This window comes from Pseudophryne corroboree, chromosome 8 (assembly GCF_028390025.1).
Source record: "Pseudophryne corroboree isolate aPseCor3 chromosome 8, aPseCor3.hap2, whole genome shotgun sequence".
Classification (NCBI taxonomy): Eukaryota; Metazoa; Chordata; class Amphibia; order Anura; family Myobatrachidae; genus Pseudophryne; species Pseudophryne corroboree.
Genome location: NC_086451.1, coordinates 486,918,402 through 486,938,899, shown reverse-complemented (window position 1 = coordinate 486,938,899; position 20,498 = coordinate 486,918,402). Strand labels below are relative to the sequence as shown.

The 20,498-nt window shown below is 48.3% G+C and overlaps 1 protein-coding gene across 7 annotated transcripts in view; it reads right to left on the bottom strand.

Annotated features, from left to right (window-relative positions):
• The window catches only part of LOC134949677 (guanine nucleotide-binding protein G(I)/G(S)/G(O) subunit gamma-8-like), a 197,076-nt gene that overhangs the window by 146,130 nt on the left and 30,448 nt on the right, over window positions 1–20,498 (bottom strand). For 2 of the 7 annotated variants that reach the window (XM_063938426.1, XM_063938424.1), the window contains exons 2-4: window positions 15,970–16,048; window positions 5,094–5,207; window positions 3,037–4,995 (exon numbers count right to left, since the gene is read on the bottom strand). In XM_063938426.1, coding sequence (XP_063794496.1) covers window positions 4,061–4,995; window positions 5,094–5,207; window positions 15,970–16,048 — 1,128 coding nt within the window. In that variant the 3' untranslated portion in view covers window positions 3,037–4,060. Of the gene's footprint in view, window positions 1–3,036; window positions 4,996–5,093; window positions 5,208–15,969; window positions 16,051–20,498 lie in introns of those variants that run through there. The other 5 variants (XM_063938429.1, XM_063938428.1, XM_063938425.1 and 2 more) reach the window with 4 other exon arrangements.

Here is a 20,498-nt window from a genome sequence, read left to right as displayed (position 1 = left end):
AAGTGGAGTGCTGGAAGAGATGTAAATTCTCTTTCAGGGAAATGGTGGACTTGTGCAAAACTTACCTGATCCCATTATTTTTATATGTCAGCTACGTGTGCTTTTTGCCTCAGTCTTTATGGGTCAGATTGAACTCCTTGTTTTTCCTTTTATTTTGGGGAAACAGGATGAATCTAATCAAGAGAGGTATTACTTACAAGTTGAGGAAAGACTGGGGCTGGCATGGTCAACCCTGTAGTCTTTTTTGTTACAACCTTTTTAAGACTTAACCTTGGGAGTTTATTGTTAGAAACTCCTCCTCGATGGGTAGGTGGTTTTGAGGTCTGGGTGTCCCCCTTCCTCAAACTTTGGTTAGGTGGTGGCCAAGTGAAGAATCATCAAATTCGGAAAGGGTATCTTCCGATCTACGTTGTCCAGAGCTTGAAGGTGACAAAGCGTTGGGGTCTGGAAGTGGGTGAAGTCAAAAGCCTTTCCAGGAAGGAGTTGGGGGAGAGGATTTTGCGAACCCATTTTCATGTTCCGTTGTCACTAAGGGATTGCCCAAGTGATGTCGCTTCTGCTGGATTAGCTCTCTAAACTTCAACGGTATCCTCTCTGAATTTATGAGACATTGCTTGGATTTCTTTCCATGGGAAGCTTTACGTAAAGTGGAACATGATGTGGAGAAATGCCAATGATCGTGGTTGTCCACGGGAGGAATGTCTAGGGGAGGTGGAGACAATGGACCATTTCTTGATCAAGTGCCCCTTTAATGTAACAGTTTACAAGAGAGTTTCGGGAGCTTTGGGTATCCCATGTCTTTCGGGACTTAGTTACCCAGAGTGGGCTTATGGAGCATTCAAAAGATATGGTATATTTAATTTGACCACAATTTATTAAGTCAGTTTAGTAGTTAGATATCACACATGGATGGCATGGTGTCAGGTTTCCCTAAGAAATAAAATCCTTCCTTGTGAAGTGGTGGTGGATTTAGTTCTGCACGAGGTGGAGCAGATGATGGTTCTAGACAGGGAAAGGGTGGATGCTGTCAGGTGGTCCAATTGGTGGGGCCACCTGAAAACCCCTTGAGTGGGTGGCCGAAATCCTTTTTCAAAGTCTAGCTGGTACTTTTTCTATCCTTCCACATCCCGTAGATTTTTGCGATTATGATTATTTTAAGAAACAGGTTTTGCATAGGTCTAAAAAGCTTTGCTCAGTTTTCCTTTACAAAATGTGTTAATAGGATAATAATATAAAGTTGTGGGTTGTTGTTTTTTTGTGTACATATTTCTTTACTTTGATGATGATATGTCTTGGTATATTGCGGATTGCATTTATTTTATGTTGTATTATGTATCATGATGTGATATATTATTTATATATTTATTAATTTATTGTATTATATTGTAATATAAGTTGCAAGTTCAATAAATGGGAGCATTCCCTCTCAGCTCTGGGCCTCATAGCAGCTGCACTCCCTGCACCTATGATAGCTACACCCTGTATATAACACATGTAACTGTGACAGGGCAGGTGGCCCCTCTCAGCTCTGGCCCCATAGCAGCCACACTCCCTGCACCTATGGTAGCTACACCCTGTATATAACACATGTAACTGTGACAGGGAAGGTGGCTCCTCTCAGCTCTGGGCCCCATAGCACCTGCACTCCCTGCACCTATGGTAGCTACACCCTGTATATAACACATGTAACTGTGACAGGGAAGGTGGCCCCTCTCAGCTCTGGGCCCCATAGCAGCTGCACTCCCTGCACCTATGGTAGCTACACCCGGTATATAACACATGTAACAGGGAAGGTGGCTCCTCTCAGCTCTGGCCCCCATAGCAGCTGCACTCCCTGCACCTATGGTAGCTACACCTTGTATATAACACATGTAACTGTGACAGGGAAGGTGGCCCCTCTCAGCTCTGGGCCCCATAGCAGCTGCACTGCCTGCACCTATGGTAACTACACCCTGTATATAACACATGTAACAGGGAAGGTGGCCCCTCTCAGCTCTGGGCCCCATAGCAGCTGCACTCCCTGCACCTATGGTAGCTACACCCGGTATATAACACATGTAACTGTGACAGGGAAGGTGGCCCCTCTCAGCTCTGGGCCCCATAGCAGCTGCACTCCGTGCACCTATGGTAGCTACACCCGGTATATAACACATGTAACTGTGACAGGGAAGGTGGCCCCTCTCAGCTCTGGCCCCATAGCAGCTGCACTCCCTGCACCTATGGTAGCTACACCTTGTATATAACACATGTAACGGTGACAGGGAAGGTGGCTCCTCTCAGCTCTGGGCCCCATAGCAGCTGCACTCCCTGCACCTATGGTAGCTACACCCGGTATATAACACATGTAACTGTGACAGGGAAGGTGGCCCCTCTCGGCTCTGGCCCCATAGCAGCTGTACTTCCTGCACCTATGGTAGCTACACCCTGTATATAACACATGTACATGTGACAGGGAAGGTGGCCCCTCTCAGCTCTGGCCCCATAGCACCTGCACTCCCTGCACCTATGGTAGCTACACTCTGTATATAACACATGTAACTGTGACAGTGAAGGTGGCCCCTCTCAGCTCTGGGCCCCATAGCAGCTGCACTCCCTGCACCTATGGTAGCTACACCCCTGTATATAACACATGTAACTGTGACAGGGAAGGTGGCCCCTCTCAGCTCTGGCCCCATAGCAGCTGCACTCCCTGCACCTATGGTAGCTACACCCCTGTATATAACACATGTAACTGTGACAGGGAAAGTGGCCCCTCTCAGCTCTGGTCCCATAGCAGCTGCACTCCCTGCACCTATGGTAGCAACACCCCTGTATATAACACATGTAACTGTGAGAGGGAAGGTGGCCCCTCTCAGCTCTGGCCCCTAAGCAGCTGCACTCCCTGCACCTATGGTAGCTACACCCTGTATATAACACATGTAACTGTGACAGGGAAGGTGGCCTCTCTCAGCTCTGGGCCCCCATGTAGCGCACAGCACATCAGTGATTTATAAAGGAAGAAGTCTAAGAGTAATAATAATAATAATTTCAGACAAGTGACAGGAAAACACTTTATTTACATATTTCAATACAAAATCATACAGAATATTTACATATATAACAGATGTATGTACACACAGCTAACCTACTATTATATACAGCAAATATATACATTCAATACTGATGGATACAGATATTGCCCCCTACATTGGAGAGAGTGACCCAGAGTACCGGCAAAAGTCCGGCGCTTCACTTGGAGGACCAGCCAAACCAGCGCCCCATCCGGCGGACAGGCCAAAGACAACATAGCATAACCATAGAGGCCCCTTGGCACTCTGACCCAGGGAATCTCCCAAGAACATCATGATGCAGAGGGTCAGACCTGTATTATCCACCGACAGGCAGTGACGTATGGGACATCCAAAGTCCATCATTACATAGTCCTACTAAATGGATGGTGTGTGGTGCCACCTCCGGCTGAGGGACAACCAGAGAGCCATGGCGGCACAGTCCTGAAGCATCATGGGAGTTGTAGTTCCAGAACAGTTGGAGGCTACATGTCATAGCCGTGAGCGCTGCACTGAAGAGCCATCATTCCTGCTGTACAATTATACAAGTGGGAGAATCATCAATATGAGAGACAGGAAGACACGTCCCACTCAGTACCGGGGGCTAGCCTCGTATTACTCCCGTCATTGTGATGATCTGCGCAGACACAGCGGTGTATTGGGACTATGTACTAAGCTGCAAGATGCCGGCTCCATTCCAGCCAGTTTGCTTGTGTGTTTAAAGAGACAATAATTTAAAACGGCGACACCACTCTTGTCGGAATGGCGGCAGCGCCTGCATCTCGCAGAGTAATACACAGGGCCTGTGGGGCTTATTCGAGAAATTACACATGACAGCATTTCTAGTCTTCTCATTGGACGTTTATACGTAGCCAGCTCTGACCACTCCCATACATCGCCTGAGTGGCAGCGGCCTCGCTGGGGGTGAAGGGTCTATCTGGATTTATAACGGCCTCTCAGCCTAAATTAGCGCGGACACAAGATGCCAGCCCGCTGCGTGGACTTAGTGACGGTCACACTGTTGTCATAACCTTCAATGAACCTGTGTGAAATCTCATTATCTTTTTTTTAAGCGCCTGAGAGGCTTTCACCTTAAACACTTGTGGGTGCCCTTCGGCATCCCGAGGGGGGAGCTGCATAGGCCACACAAGGCCGCCCTCTTCCTCCTTCTCTTCCCCTTCTGAATCCACCCTGGCTTCTCCCTCCGGGACCCCCGCGCTAATCTCAGCGGTGGACCTCCACTTTCTGCAGGGAGGCCCTATCCTTACTGATGGACCTCTAGCGTCTCGGCCCAGGGTGTAACAGCGGCCACCTCGGGGGTCTCCCCATTCTTGCACAAAGCCACCGTGATCTGCCCACCCTTCAGTTTGGGCCCTGGTATTTGCCCAACTCTCTTTATGATTTCTGGGATTGGCCCACCCATCTAGGTTTCCCCTGGATCCCTCCCATACTTCTGTATGGACCCCGAGATCTGCATTTTCCTCTGGCCGCTGATTAGGGTCCCTCAGACTAGTCTCCGATAAGGATCGCGGAGTCCTGCGCCCACCTCTTTTACGTGGTGGCTCCTCAGCAGAAAGGCATTTCCTCGGAGGTCTGGGTGGAGACCCCTCCACACTGTGACCCTTTAAGAGAGGGGGGTGCTTTCTGCGCGGGCCCCGGTGAGGTGGGGTGTGCGAGGCATTAGCTATTCTACACGCAGGAGCAGGAGGGGTCGGGCGCTCAGCAGAAACGGAGCGTAGGTAGGGGGTTCTGAGCTGGCGACGAAGAAGAGAAAGGATATAGCCTTCAGCTCGGCGAGTGGGAGGTGGGGGAGGAGGTGGAGTGGGAGGGGGAGGGGGAGGAGGAGGAGGGGGAGATGAGGGAGAGGGGTAAGGAGCAGACATTGAACGAGGCACCAGAAGACGAGAAGAGGAGGAACGAGGGTGGTGGGATCCCACAACCAGATCACCTGAGGGTAGAAAGAAGAGTGGGGCAGTTATAAATAAAAGGAGGACAGAGGATGCAGGAAATGTGATCATCTGAGGCTATAGTCATGGTGCGCCTCACCTGCGCTCTTGGGGCGCTCACTAGCGTAATGCATGCGTGCCTCCGTCTGTCCTGCGCGGGACGAACGATCCACAAACACGTCACAGGACTCGGATCCTTCTGCTTCATACTCTGCTGTGGAGGGAGGAAAAGACAGAATAGCGTCATCCGCTCAGGACTCACCGAAGCTACAGATAATATAATATATAACCCTCCGTTACATGATACAAAGGAGCCACAGCGGACGCTCAGAGCAGTCACGTCGCAAGCACGGAACTGATCCAGAGATTGCAGTAATTAGCTCAATCTGTGCTTTCTGGAGCTGCTACCATCCCACACGCACCAGCCTGGTACGCCAGATGGGGCCGACAGGCCGGTAGCACTGCACCCCACCATCCACGCAGACACACAACATGCAGAAACCGAGGCTGGTACAGTGACAATGAGCGCTGAGCGTCCTGGAGAGAAGAGAAAAACCTCACAGGTCATACAGACAATAGTGTTACCGCCACAGCTATGGAGTCACAGGTCATACAGACAATAGTGTTACCGCCACAGCAGCTATGGAGTCACAGGTCATACAGACAATAGTGTTACCGCCACAGCAGCTATGGAGTCACAGGTCATACAGACAATAGTGTTACCGCCACAGCAGCTATGGAGTCACAGGTCATACAGACAATAGTGTTACCGCCACAGCAGCTATGGAGTCACAGGTCATACAGACAATAGTGTTACCGCCACAGCAGCTATGGAGTCACAGGTCATACAGACAATAGTGTTACCGCCACAGCTATGGAGTCACAGGTCATTCAGACAATAGTGTTACCGCCACAGCTATGGAGTCACAGGTCATACAGACAATAGTGTTACCGCCACAGCAGCTATGGAGTCACAGGTCATACAGACAATAGTGTTACCGCCACAGCTATGGAGTCACAGGTCATACAGACAATAGTGTTACCGCCACAGCCATGGAGTCACAGGTCATACAGACAATAGTGTTACCGCCACAGCTATGGAGTCACAGGTCATACAGACAATAGTGTTACCGCCACAGCTATGGAGTCACAGGCGCCAACTCCAGCTTCAAAATAAAAACGTATTATATAAGCATCAGTGACCGCATTAACGCATGGCGTCTGCGACTCGTCACTTCCCAGGTCCCGGACGCTGCTCCTGGTCAGTCTCATGCAATTCTGAGCACAAGAGTCTGATCAATCTTTTCTTGCAGGAAAGAAACGCTAAACAGCAGAAGAAGAAATAATAATAATAATCTTATTTATATAGCGGACTTTCTCCAAATTGGACTCAACACCACGCTGACCAATATAAAAAAAAAAAAAAAAGACAGCACAGCAGTGTTTGTCCTCTGTTCTGAAAATAAAGTTTTGTTCAAAACCGGGTCGACGCCAGCTGCATGGTTATGGTGATACGTCTATACCAGCGGCCCCCTAGAGTATCAGAATGTTTTACTCAGCGCCCCTGGGCCCAACATTTCTGCTTCTGTTTCTGCACATAGTTTATGACTGGCAGCCGCCAGCGCTGTTACACTGAAACTAAATAATGTGAATTGGTCCTGGACCACCAATCCAAGGCCCCCCTGCAAGTGTCCTGAGGAGCCCCCACGCTGCCGTCAGGCACTACAATACGATAATTACCCCACGCAGCAGTCAGGCACTACAATACGATAATTACCCCACGCAGCAGTCAGGCACTACAATACGATAATTACCCCACGCTGCCGTCAGGCACTACAATACGATAATTACCCCACGCTGCCGTCAGGCACTACAATACGATAATTACCCCACGCTGCCGTCAGGCACTACAATACGATAATTACCCCACGCTGCCGTCAGGCACTACAATACGATAATTACCCCACGCAGCAGTCAGGCACTACAATACGATAATTACCCCACGCAGCAGTCAGGCACTACAATACGATAATTACCCCACGCAGCAGTCAGGCACTACAATACGATAATTACCCCACGCTGCCGTCAGGCACTACAATACGATAATTACCCCACGCTGCCTTCAGGCACTACAATACGATAATTACCCCACGCTGCCGTCAGGCACTACAATACGATAATTACCCCACGCTGCCGTCAGGCACTACAATACGATAATTACCCCCACGCTGCCGTCAGGCACTACAATACGATAATTACCCCACGCTGCCGTCAGGCACTACAATACGATAATTACCCCACGCTGCCGTCAGGCACTACAATACGATAATTACCCCACGCTGCCGTCAGGCACTACAATACGATAATTACCCCACGCTGCCGTCAGGCACTACAATACGATAATTACCCCACGCTGCCGTCAGGCACTACAATACGATAATTACCCCACGCTGCAGTCAGGTACTACAATACGATAATTACCCCACGCTGCCGTCAGGCACTACAATACGATAATTACCCCACGCTGCCGTCAGGCACTACAATACGATAATTACCCCACGCTGCCGTCAGGCACTACAATACGATAATTACCCCACGCTGCCGTCAGGCACTACAATACGATAATTACCCCACGCTGCCGTCAGGTACTACAATACGATAATTACCCCACGCTGCCGTCAGGCACTACAATACGATAATTACCCCACGCTGCCGTCAGGCACTACAATACGATAATTACCCCACGCTGCCGTCAGGCACTACAATACGATAATTACCCCACGCTGCCGTCAGGCACTACAATACGATAATTACCCCACGCTGCCGTCAGGCACTACAATACGATAATTACCCCACGCTGCAGTCAGGCACTACAATACGATAATTACCCCACGCTGCAGTCAGGCACTACAATACGATAATTACCCCACGCTGCAGTCAGGCACTACAATACGATAATTACCCCACTCTGCCGTCAGGCACTACACTGTGATAATTACCCCACGCTGCCGTCAGACACTACACTGTGATAATTACCCCACGCTGCCGTCAGGCACTACACTGTGATAATTACCCCACGCTGCCGTCAGGCACTACACTGTGATAATTACCCCACGCTGCCGTCAGACACTACACTGTGATAATTACCAGTTATTACAATGTAGAATCACCCATTACACTGACATGTAATTCCCATCCTGCTCTCATAGATCACATGTTCTCTTCTGTCATCACATGGTCTAAACCACTATATGAAGCGCGATGCACGGAAGAGGCACAGGTGTGAGGAGGACTAAGGTGGGTGTAAGAGATGCTCTGTAACATTCTGATGGCGAGGTAGGGAGAGCCACGGAAGAGGCACAGGTGTGGGGAGGACCAAGGTGGGTGTAAGAGATGCTCTGTAACATTCTAATGGCGAGGTAGGGAGAGCCACAGGTGTGGGGAGGACTAAGGTGGGTGTAAGAGATGCTCTGTAACATTCTAATGGCGAGGTAGGGAGAGCCACAGAAGAGGCACAGGTGTGGAGAGGACTAAGGTGGGTGTAAGAGATGCTCTGTAACATTCTGATGGCGAGGTAGGGAGAACCACGGAAGAGGCACAGGTGTGGGGAGGACTAAGGTGGGTGTAAGAGATGCTCTGTAACATTCTAATGGCGAGGTAGGGAGAGCCACAGGTGTGGGGAGGACTAAGGTGGGTGTAAGAGATGCTCTGTAACATTCTGATGGCGAGGTAGGGAGAGCCACGGAAGAGGCACAGGTGTGGGGAGGACTAAGGTGGGTGTAAGAGATGCTCTGTAACATTCTGATGGCGAGGTAGGGAGAGCCACAGAAGAGGCACAGGTGTGGGGAGGACTAAGGTGGGTGTAAGAGATGCTCTGTAACATTCTGATGGCGAGGTAGGGAGAGCCACGGAAGAGGCACAGGTGTGAGGAGGACTAAGGTGGGTGTAAGAGATGCTCTGTAACATTCTGATGGCGAGGTAGGGAGAGCCACGGAAGAGGCACAGGTGTGGGGAGGACTAAGGTGGGTGTAAGAGATGCTCTGTAACATTCTGATGGCGAGGTAGGGAGAGCCACGGAAGAGGCACAGGTGTGGGGAGGACTAAGGTGGGTGTAAGAGATGCTCTGTAACATTCTGATGGCGAGGTAAGGAGAGCCACGGAGGAGGCACAGGTGTGAGGAGGACTAAGGTGGGTGTAAGAGATGCTCTGTAACATTCTGATGGCGAGGTAGGGAGAGCCACGGAAGAGGCACAGGTGTGGGGAGGACTAAGGTGGGTGTAAGAGATGCTCTGTAACATTCTGATGGCGAGGTAGGGAGAGCCACGGAAGAGGCACAGGTGTGGGGAGGACTAAGGTGGGTGTAAGAGATGCTCTGTAACATTCTGATGGCGAGGTAAGGAGAGCCACGGAGGAGGCACAGGTGTGAGGAGGACTAAGGTGGGTGTAAGAGATGCTCTGTAACATTCTGATGGCGAGGTAGGGAGAGCCACGGAGGAGGCACAGGTGTGAGGAGGACGAAGGTGGGTGTAAGAGATGCTCTAATATTCTGATGGCGAGGTAGGGAGAGCCACGGAAGAGGCACAGGTGTGGGGAGGACTAAGGTGAGTGTAAGAGATGCTCTGTAACATTCTGATGGCGAGGTAAGGAGAGCCACGGAGGAGGTACAGGTGTGGGGAGGACTAAGGTGGGTGTAAGAGATGCTCTGTAACATTCTGATGGCGAGGTAAGGAGAGCCACGGAGGAGGCACAGGTGTGGGGAGGACGGGGAGAAAAGGAGCGGTAGCATCAGAGTTCAGCCAGAGTTGTCAGAAGCCGTACGGAGGAGCGGAGGGCTGATAGCTCTACACGGATCCCTGCTGGGACTGACACAAGGGGGGGGGGGGAATATGAGATCATTCTGGCCACATAATTCAGTAGTGGGGATATCAGGGCCTATGACTGCAGACCCTGCACCCCAATCTCTCCCCCGCACCAGTGCAATTTATTTACCTGGCAGGGAACGTTCACCTTACAGAACCAACAAACAGGAGTGTGAGGGACAGGCTGACAGTCTCCTAGGTAACAGATGTATTGGCTGAATGTACATTGGTATTACCGTGCTGTGTAGATGTGACACATGGGCCAAATGTAACAGAGTGAGAGTGTCAGAAAGTGAGAGATTTGGTCAGGTTTTGCAGTTTGTTTTTTTAAAGTGGCAATCATTTACACAGCAAGATCAGCCTGGTTTTGCAGTGTAAATGATTGGCACTTTTAGAAGAAAAAAAAACACTGCAAAACCCCTTCCCAAATCTCTCACTTTCTGACACTCTCACTCTGTTACATTTGGCCCCTGGTATCACCGCGTGTGACACGCCTCCCGGAGGACCTTGGACCGTGCTGTGTAGGTGGACACAGGGTAAATGACTGTCAGGCCTCCTAAGGGACCGTGCTGTGTAGGTGTGACACGGGGTAATACGGCTGTGTCAGGCTTCCCGAAGGACCACGCGATGTAGGTGTGACACAGCTGTGCAAACATACAAGGACAGAGGAGGCTTCACACAGAGTGCAGAATGTACATATAATAAACACAGAAAGAAGGGACATCAGACATGATAGTATCAGGGAAAGTACGTATAATATACACACAGAAAGGAGGGACATCAGACATGATAGGATCAGGGAATGTACATATAATATACACACAGAAAGCAGGGATATCAGGGAATGTACATCTAATATACACACAGAAAGCAAGGACATCAGACATGAAAGGATCAGGGAATGTACATATAATATACACACAGAAAGCAGGGACATCAGACATGATAGGATCAGGGAATGTACATCTAATATACACACAGAAAGCAGGGACATCAGACATGAAAGGATCAGGGAATGTACGTATAATATACACACAGAAAGCAGGGACATCAGACATGATAGGATCAGGGAATGTACATATAATATACACACACAGAAAGGAGGGAAATCAGACATGATAGGATCAGGGAAAGTACGTATAATATACACACAAAGCAGGGACATCAGGGAATGTACATATAACAAAAAGCAGGGACATCAGACATGATAGGATCAGGAAATGTACATATAATATACACACAGAAAGGAGGGATATCAGACATGAAAGGATCAGGGAATTTACGTATAATGGTGGTCATTCCGAGTTGTTTGCTCGGTAATTTTCTTCGCATCGCAGCGATTTTCCGCTAATTGCGCATGCGCAATGTTCGCACTGCGACTGCGCCAAGCAAATTTGCTATGCAGTTAGGTATTTTACTCACGGCATTACGAGTTTTTTTCTTCGTTCTGGTGATCGGAGTGTGATTGACAGGAAGTGGGTGTTTCTGGGCGGAAACTGGCCGTTTTATGGGAGTGTGTGAAAAAACTCTACCGTTTCTGGGAAAAACGCGGGAGTGGCTAGAGAAACGGAGGAGTGTCTGGGCGAACGCTGGGTGTGTTTGCGACGTCAAACCAGGAACGACAAGCACTGAACTGATCGCACTGGAAGAGTAAGTCTCGAGCTACTCAGAAACTGCACAGAGAAGTCTTTTCGCAATATTGCTAATCTTTCGTTCGCAATTTTGATAAGCTAAGATTCACTCCCAGTAGGCGGCGGCTTAGCGTGTGCAAAGCTGCTAAAAGCAGCTTGCGAGCGAACAACTCGGAATGAGGGCCAATATACACACAGAAAGCAGGGATATGAGACATGATAGGATCATGGAATGTACATATAATATACACATAGAAAGCAAGGATATCAGGGAAAGTACATATAATATACACACAGAAAGCAGGGATATCAGGGAATGTACGTATAATAAACACACAGAAAGCAGGGATATCAGACATGATAGGATCAGGGAAAGTACATATAATACACACACAGAAAGCAGGGATATCAGGGAATGTACATATAATATACACACAGAAAGCAGGGATATCAGGGAATGTACGTATAATATACACACACAGAAAGCAGGGATATCAGACATGATAGGATCAGGGAATGTACATATAATATACACATAGAAAGCAAGGATATCAGGGAAAGTACATATAATATACACACAGAAAGCAGGGATATCAGGGAATGTACGTATAATAAACACACAGAAAGCAGGGATATCAGACATGATAGGATCAGGGAAAGTACATATAATACACACACAGAAAGCAGGGATATCAGGGAATGTACATATAATATACACACAGAAAGCAGGGATATCAGGGAATGTACGTATAATATACACACACAGAAAGCAGGGATATCAGACATGATAGGATCAGGGAATGTACATATAATATACACACAGAAAGCAGGGATATCAGGGAATGTACATATAATATACACACAGAAAGCAGTGATATCAGGGAATGTACATATAATATACACACAGAAAGCAGGGATATCAGACATGATAGGATCAGGGAAAGTACGTATAATATACACACACAGAAAGATGGGATATGAGACATGATAGGATCAGGGAAAGTACATACAATATACACACAGAAAGCAGGGATATCAGGTAAAGTACATATAATATACACACAGAAAGCAGGGATATCAAACATGATAGGATCAGGGAAAGTACATATAATATACACACAGAAAGCAGGGATATCAAACATGATAGGATCAGGGAAAGTACGTATAATATACACACAGAAAGCAGGGATATCAGGTAAAGTACATATAATATACACACAGAAAGCAGGGACATCAGACATGATAGGATCAGGGAAAGTACGTATAATATACACACAGAAAGCAGGGATATGAGACATGATAGGACAGGACAGGGAGCGGGTGATATAAAGATAACAGCATAGTACTGGACGGCAGACGCTTGTATTTACTATCTATGCGGACAGGCAGCATCAGCAGAAATTAATTCCAGCACGTCCTGTGTGATGAGAACGCCGCGCCGGCTGGCTGATCTGATGGATCCGGTCTGTCGAGCAGGATTCCGAGGCATCAGCAGTTCCCCCAGGTAACTCCAATGACACCTTTACAAACCTCCCAGCCCCCCGACAGGGACAGGAACACACTGTATACCCGCTGTATGTTTAACAACCGGAACATTAAACTCTACCCTGTAACGCCATCGCTACGCTTCATCTATGCCACATACTGCGCGGCTCCGTACAGTCCTCCCAGATAACGCATTTACAGGGGTAACGGGACAAAGGTGCATTTTTCTGGGGTAACAAAGCCTTCAGTCTTCATCATCTGATCGCCCATCATCTCCCAACTTCAGCGTGGGGGAGGGGAGAACTATTGCCAATCTGATGGTGGTTATGCTCACAGCAGCACAGAATATTTCAGGGGAGTTGCCCTAATCTAGTGACTGATGTGTCAGTGAGGACAGGGCTCCATGTGACCACAGACAGAGGGGAATGGGGGCAGCAGGAAACCACAGACTGAGAGTTATATAGTGGGAGGAGCAGTGTCCCCAGCAGCACAGAGTATATCAGATTATGAGTGATGTGTGAGTGAGGACAGGGCTGCATGTGACAGGGGCAGTGACATGATGTGAGGAGGGGAATGGAGGCAGCAGGAAGTCACAGACTGAGAGTTATATAGTGGGAGGAGCAGGGTCCCCAGCAGCACAGAGTATATCAGGAGATGAGTGATGTGTCAGTGAGGACAGGGCTGCATGTGACAGGGGCAGTGACATGATGTGAGGAGGGGAATGGAGGCAGCAGGAAGCCACAGACTGAGAGTTATATAGTGGGAGGAGCAGGGTCCCCAGCAGCACAGAGTATATCAGGAGATGAGTGATGTGTCAGTGAGGACAGGGCTGCATGTGACAGGGGCAGTGACATGATGTGAGGAGGGGAATGGAGGCAGCAGGAAGCCACAGACTGAGAGTTATATAGTGGGAGGAGCAGGGTCCCCAGCAGCACAGAGTATATCAGGAGAGGAGTGATGTGTCAATGAGGACAGGGCTGCATGTGACAGGGGCAGTGACATGATGTGAGGAGGGGAATGGAGGCAGCAGGAAGTCACAGACTGAGAGTTATATAGTGGGAGGAGCAGGGTCCCCAGCAGCACAGAGTATATCAGGAGATGAGTGATGTGTCAGTGAGGACAGGGCTGCATGTGACAGGGGCAGTGACATGATGTGAGGAGGGGAATGGAGGCAGCAGGAAGTCACAGACTGAGAGTTATATAGTGGGAGGAGCAGGGTCCCCAGCAGCACAGAGTATATCAGGAGATGAGTGATGTGTCAGTGAGGACAGGGCTGCATGTGACAGGGGCAGTGACATGATGTGAGGAGGGGAATGGAGGCAGCAGGAAGCCACAGACTGAGAGTTATATAGTGGGAGGAGCAGGGTCCCCAGCAGCACAGAGTATATCAGGAGATGAGTGATGTGTCAGTGAGGACAGGGTTGCAGTATATCAGGAGGTGAGTGATGTGTCAGTGAGGACAGGGCTGCATGTGACAGGGGCAGTGACATGATGTGAGGAGGGGAATGGAGGCAGCAGGAAGCCACAGACTGAGAGTTATATAGTGGGAGGAGCAGGGTCCCCAGCAGCACAGAGTATATCAGGAGATGAGTGATGTGTCAGTGAGGACAGGGTGCATGTGACAGGGGCAGTGACATGATGTGAGAAGGGGAATGGAGGCAGCAGGAAGCCACAGACTGAGAGTTATATAGTGGGAGGAGCAGAGTTCCCAGCAGCACAGAGTATATCAGGAGATGAGTGATGTGTCAGTGAGGACAGGGCTGCATGCGACAGGGGCAGTGACATGATGTGAGGAGGGGAATAGAGGCAGCAGGAAGCCATAGACTGAGAGTTATATAGTGGGAGGAGCAGGGTCCCCAGCAGCACAGAGTATATCAGGAGATGAGTGATGTGTCAGTGAGGACAGGGCTGCAGTATATCAGGAGATGAGTGATGTGTCAGTGAGGACAGGGCTGCATGTGACAGGGGCAGTGACATGATGTGAGGAGGGGAATGGAGGCAGCAGGAAGCCACAGACTGAGAGTTATATAGCGGGAGGAGCAGGGTCCCCAGCAGCACAGAGTATATCAGGAGATGAGTGATGTGTCAGTGAGGACAGGGCTGCATGTGACAGGGGCAGTGACATGATGTGAGGAGGGGAATGGAGGCAGCAGGAAGCCACAGACTGAGAGTTATATAGTGGGAGGAGCAGAGTTCCCAGCAGCACAGAGTATATCAGGAGATGAGTGATGTGTCAGTGAGGACAGGGCTGCATGTGACAGGGGCAGTGACATGATGTGAGGAGGGGAATAGAGGCAGCAGGAAGCCATAGACTGAGAGTTATATAGTGGGAGGAGCAGGATCCCCAGCAGCACAGAGTATATCAGGAGATGAGGGATGTGTCAGTGAGGACAGGGCTGCATGTGACAGGGGCAGTGACATGATGTGAGAAGGAGAATGGAGGCAGCAGGAAGCCACAGACTGAGAGTTATATAGTGGGAGGAGCAGAGTTCCCAGCAGCACAGAGTATATCAGGAGATGAGTGATGTGTCAGTGAGGACAGGGCTGCATGTGACAGGGGCAGTGACATGATGTGAGGAGGGGAATAGAGGCAGCAGGAAGCCATAGACTGAGAGTTATATAGTGGGAGGAGCAGGGTCCCCAGCAGCACAGAGTATATCAGGAGATGAGTGATGTGTCAGTGAGGACAGGGCTGCAGTATATCAGGAGATGAGTGATGTGTCAGTGAGGACAGGGCTGCATGTGACAGGGGCAGTGACATGATGTGAGAAGGGGAATGGAGGCAGCAGGAAGCCACAGACTGAGAGTTATATAGTAGGAGGAGCAGGTCACCCAGCAGCACAGAGTATATCAGGAGATGAGTGATGTGTTAGTGAGGACAGGGCTGCATGTGACAGGGGCAGTGACATGATGTGAGGAAAAGAAGAGGAGATAAAGACAGTGACGCGAGACCTTAGTATCTCATATTTATCAATGTATGAACTGTATTCACAGAACTCACCAGTCTCATTGTCATTCTCAGCTCTCAGTCTAAGTTCCCCAAGCTGTCTCTCCAGCTCCCACAGCTGTCTATCCAGGTCCTAAGAAGAGACAACCAACTGTAAGAACTCTTATGTGACATGTAATGACAGAGGCCGGGTGCATATAACCCAGCAATGCACTAATAACGTCTCTGTGATGTTTAGGAATATTATCATCTTATAATTCACAAGGTTCATGTATTATTGTCAATAAAGATACAAACACACGCATGTGATAAGCAGGGGCTGTGCCGTATATACTGTATCTGTTGCAGGGGTGCTATATAGTACAGTATGGAGAGATCGCATCTTACTGCCACATTTACACCAATAAATACAAGAGGGAGAAACACGGATACAACGGAGCAGAGGTTATATATCATTTTTACACAGGTTCTGTGGCTGGCTTAATTCAAGCCTGCATGTCACATGGTTGTAAGAGTACGGTAAGTATAATATTATATAATATAGATGGATAATGAAGTAAAATTTCTCCACATAAATAGGGGTCTATTTATGTAGCAGTGGAAAGTGTGGATTAGTGAGCCAGTGGAGAAGTTGCCCATGGCAACCAATCAGCATTGAAGTAACATTTATAATTTGCATACTATAAAAGCAGTTGATTGGTTGCCATGGGCAACTTCTCCACTTGTTCACTTCTCCACACTTTTCACTGCTTCATGAATAGACCACATAGTATTATAGTAATGGGGGCTGCAAGGTTAAATGTAATGATATGAACTAAAACCCCATTGTCTATTATGTTATATAAATCTCGTTCTGTCCTTCATTACACTGCACTGGGTCGCGTACAATATCTTTTCCGGTTGGCCGTGCAGTGCAGGCGACCTGAAGATACTGCATGCTACCCCCCGTGGGAACACGCAATCGGCATACACACTGCCCAATATGCACAATGTCATTCCGATTTGGCCAACGAGGTGTAGTGCCAATACCAGCCAGGTGTGTGCCCACTGCTTCTGCGTGCCAGTCTTCTCACCCTCCCTCATAGTAGTCTTTGCTGGTGATTGATCGTTGGCTATTCACCAGTCCGGCTCAATCATTTACTTTAGGTGCTCCCCTTCGTTGACTGGTAGTTGGCTGTACCACCCTTACGTGGTGGCAGAGTCACCATCATCCAAACGGGTGGGCAATCAAATTAGAAGGCAATTGGATACCCTTTGTGGTGTTATAGCCAAATTGTGCACCTTGGGCAGTAACCGCCTACAATGCATGTTGTGCTGGTTGTTATGGTAATTGTGGAATGGCTGATTCTGGTTGTCATTTCTTGCCAGCCCAGTGTTGCCTTGTAAATGATTGCTGCTTTAAAAAAATGGCCAGTCACTCCTCTGAAAACTCAGAGGCTATTACACTTAACCCATAGTGTTATACTTACCTGAGATAATCCTATACACAGCGTGCGATCGTTACCTCAGATATTCCTATACACAGCGTGCGTGTGATCATTACCTGAGATAATCCTATATACAGCGTGCGTGCGATCATTACCTCAGATAATACTACACAGCGTGCGTGCGATCGTTACCTCAGATAATACTACACAGCGTGTGTGTGATCATTACCCGAGATAATCCTATACACAGCGTGCGTGCGATCGTTACCTCAGATAATACTACACAGCGTGCGTGTGATCATTACCCGAGATAATCCTATACACAGCGTGTGTGTGATCATTACCTGAGATAATCCTATACACAGCGTGCGATCGTTACCTCAGATAATACTACACAGCGTGCGTGCGATCGTTACCTCAGATAATACTACACAGTGTGCGTGTGATCATTACCCGAGATAATCCTATACACAGCGTGCGTGTGATCATTACCCGAGATAATCCTATACACAGCGTGTGTGTGATCATTACCTGAGATAATCCTATACACAGCGTGCGATCGTTACCTCAGATAATACTACACAGCGTGCGTGCGATCGTTACCTCAGATAATACTACACAGTGTGCGTGTGATCATTACCCGAGATAATCCTATACACAGCGTGTGTGTGATCATTACCCGAGATAATCCTATACACAGCGTGCGTGCGATCATTACCTCAGATAATCCTATACACAGCGTGCGATCGTTACCGCAGATAATCCTATACACAGCGTGCGATCGTTACCTCAGATAATCCTATACACAGCGTGCGATCGTTACCTCAGATAATACTACACAGCGTGTGTGTGATCATTACCTGAGATAATCCTATACACAGCGTGCGTTCGTTACCTCAGATAATACTACACAGCGTGTGTGTGATCATTACCCGAGATAATCCTATACACAGCGTGCGTGCGATCATTACCTCAGATAATCCTATACACAGCGTGCGATCGTTACCGCAGATAATCCTATACACAGCGTGCGTGCGATCGTTACCTCAGATAATACTACACAGCGTGTGTGTGATCATTACCCGAGATAATCCTATACACAGCGTGCGTGCGATCGTTACCTGAGATAATCCTATACACAGCGTGCGTGTGATCGTTACCTCAGATAATACTACACAGCGTGTGTGTGATCATTACCCGAGATAATCCTATACACAGCGTGCGTGCGATTGTTACCTCAGATAATTCTATACACAGCGTGCGTGCGATCATTACCTCAGATAATACTACACAGTGTGTGTGTGATCATTACCCGAGATAATCCTATACACAGCGTGCGTGCGATCGTTACCTGAGATAATCCTATACACAGCGTGCGTGCGATCGTTACCTCAGATAATACTACACAGCGTGTGTGTGATCATTACCCGAGATAATCCTATACACAGCGTGCGTGCGATCGTTACCTGAGATAATCCTATACACAGCGTGCGTGTGATCGTTACCTCAGATAATACTACACAGCGTGTGTGTGTGATCATTACCCGAGATAATCCTATACACAGCGTGCGTGCAATTGTTACCTCAGATAATTCTATACACAGCGTGCGTGCGATCATTACCTCAGATAATACTACACAGCGTGTGTGTGATCGTTACCCGAGATAATCCTATACACAGCGTGCGTGCGATCGTTACCTGAGATAATCCTATACACAGCGTGCGTGCGATCATTACCTCAGATAATACTACACAGCGTGTGTGTGATCGTTACCCGAGATAATCCTATACACAGCGTGCGTGTGATCGTTACCTCAGATAATACTACACAGCGTGTGTGTGATCATTACCCGAGATAATCCTATACACAGCGTGCGTGCGATTGTTACCTCAGATAATTCTATACACAGCGTGCGTGCGATCATTACCTCAGATAATACTACACAGTGTGTGTGTGATCATTACCCGAGATAATCCTATACACAGCGTGCGTGCGATCGTTACCTGAGATAATCCTATACACAGCGTGCGTGCGATCGTTACCTCAGATAATACTACACAGCGTGTGTGATCATTACCCGAGATAATCCTATACACAGCGTGCGTGCGATCGTTACCTGAGATAATCCTATACACAGCGTGCGTGTGATCGTTACCTCAGATAATACTACACAGCGTGTGTGTGTGATCATTACCCGAGATAATCCTATACACAGCGTGCGTGCAATTGTTACCTCAGATAATTCTATACACAGCGTGCGTGCGATCATTACCTCAGATAATACTACACAGCGTGTGTGTGATCGTTACCCGAGATAATCCTATACACAGCGTGCGTGTGATCGTTACCTCAGATAATACTACACAGCGTGTGTGTGATCATTACCCGAGATAATCCTATACACAGCGTGCGTGCGATTGTTACCTCAGATAATTCTATACACAGCGTGCGTGCGATCATTACCTCAAATAATCCTATACACAGCGTGCGTGTGATCATTACCTGAGATAATCCTATACACAGCGTGTGTGTGATCGTTACCCGAGATAATCCTATACACAGCGTGCGTGTGATCGTTACCTCAGATAATACTACACAGCGTGTGTGTGATCATTACCCGAGATAATCCTATACACAGCGTGCGTGCGATTGTTACCTCAGATAATTCTATACACAGCGTGCGTGCGATCATTACCTCAGATAATCCTATACACAGCGTGCGTGCGATTGTTACCTCAGATAATTCTATACACAGCGTGCGTGCGATCATTACCTCAGATAATCCTATACACAGCGTGCGTGCGATCATTACCTCAGATAATACTACACAGCGTGTGTGATCGTTACCCGAGATAATCCTATACACAGCGTGCGTGTGATCGTTACCTCAGATAATACTACACAGCGTGTGTGTGATCATTACCCGAGATAATCCTATACACAGCGTGCGTGCGATTGTTACCTCAGATAATACTACACAGCGTGTGTGTGATCATTACCCGAGATAATCCTATACACAGCGTGCGTGCGATTGTTACCTCAGATAATTCTATACACAGCGTGCGTGCGATCATTACCTCAGATAATACTACACAGCGTGTGTGTGATCATTACCCGAGATAATCCTATACACAGCGTGCGTGCGATTGTTACCT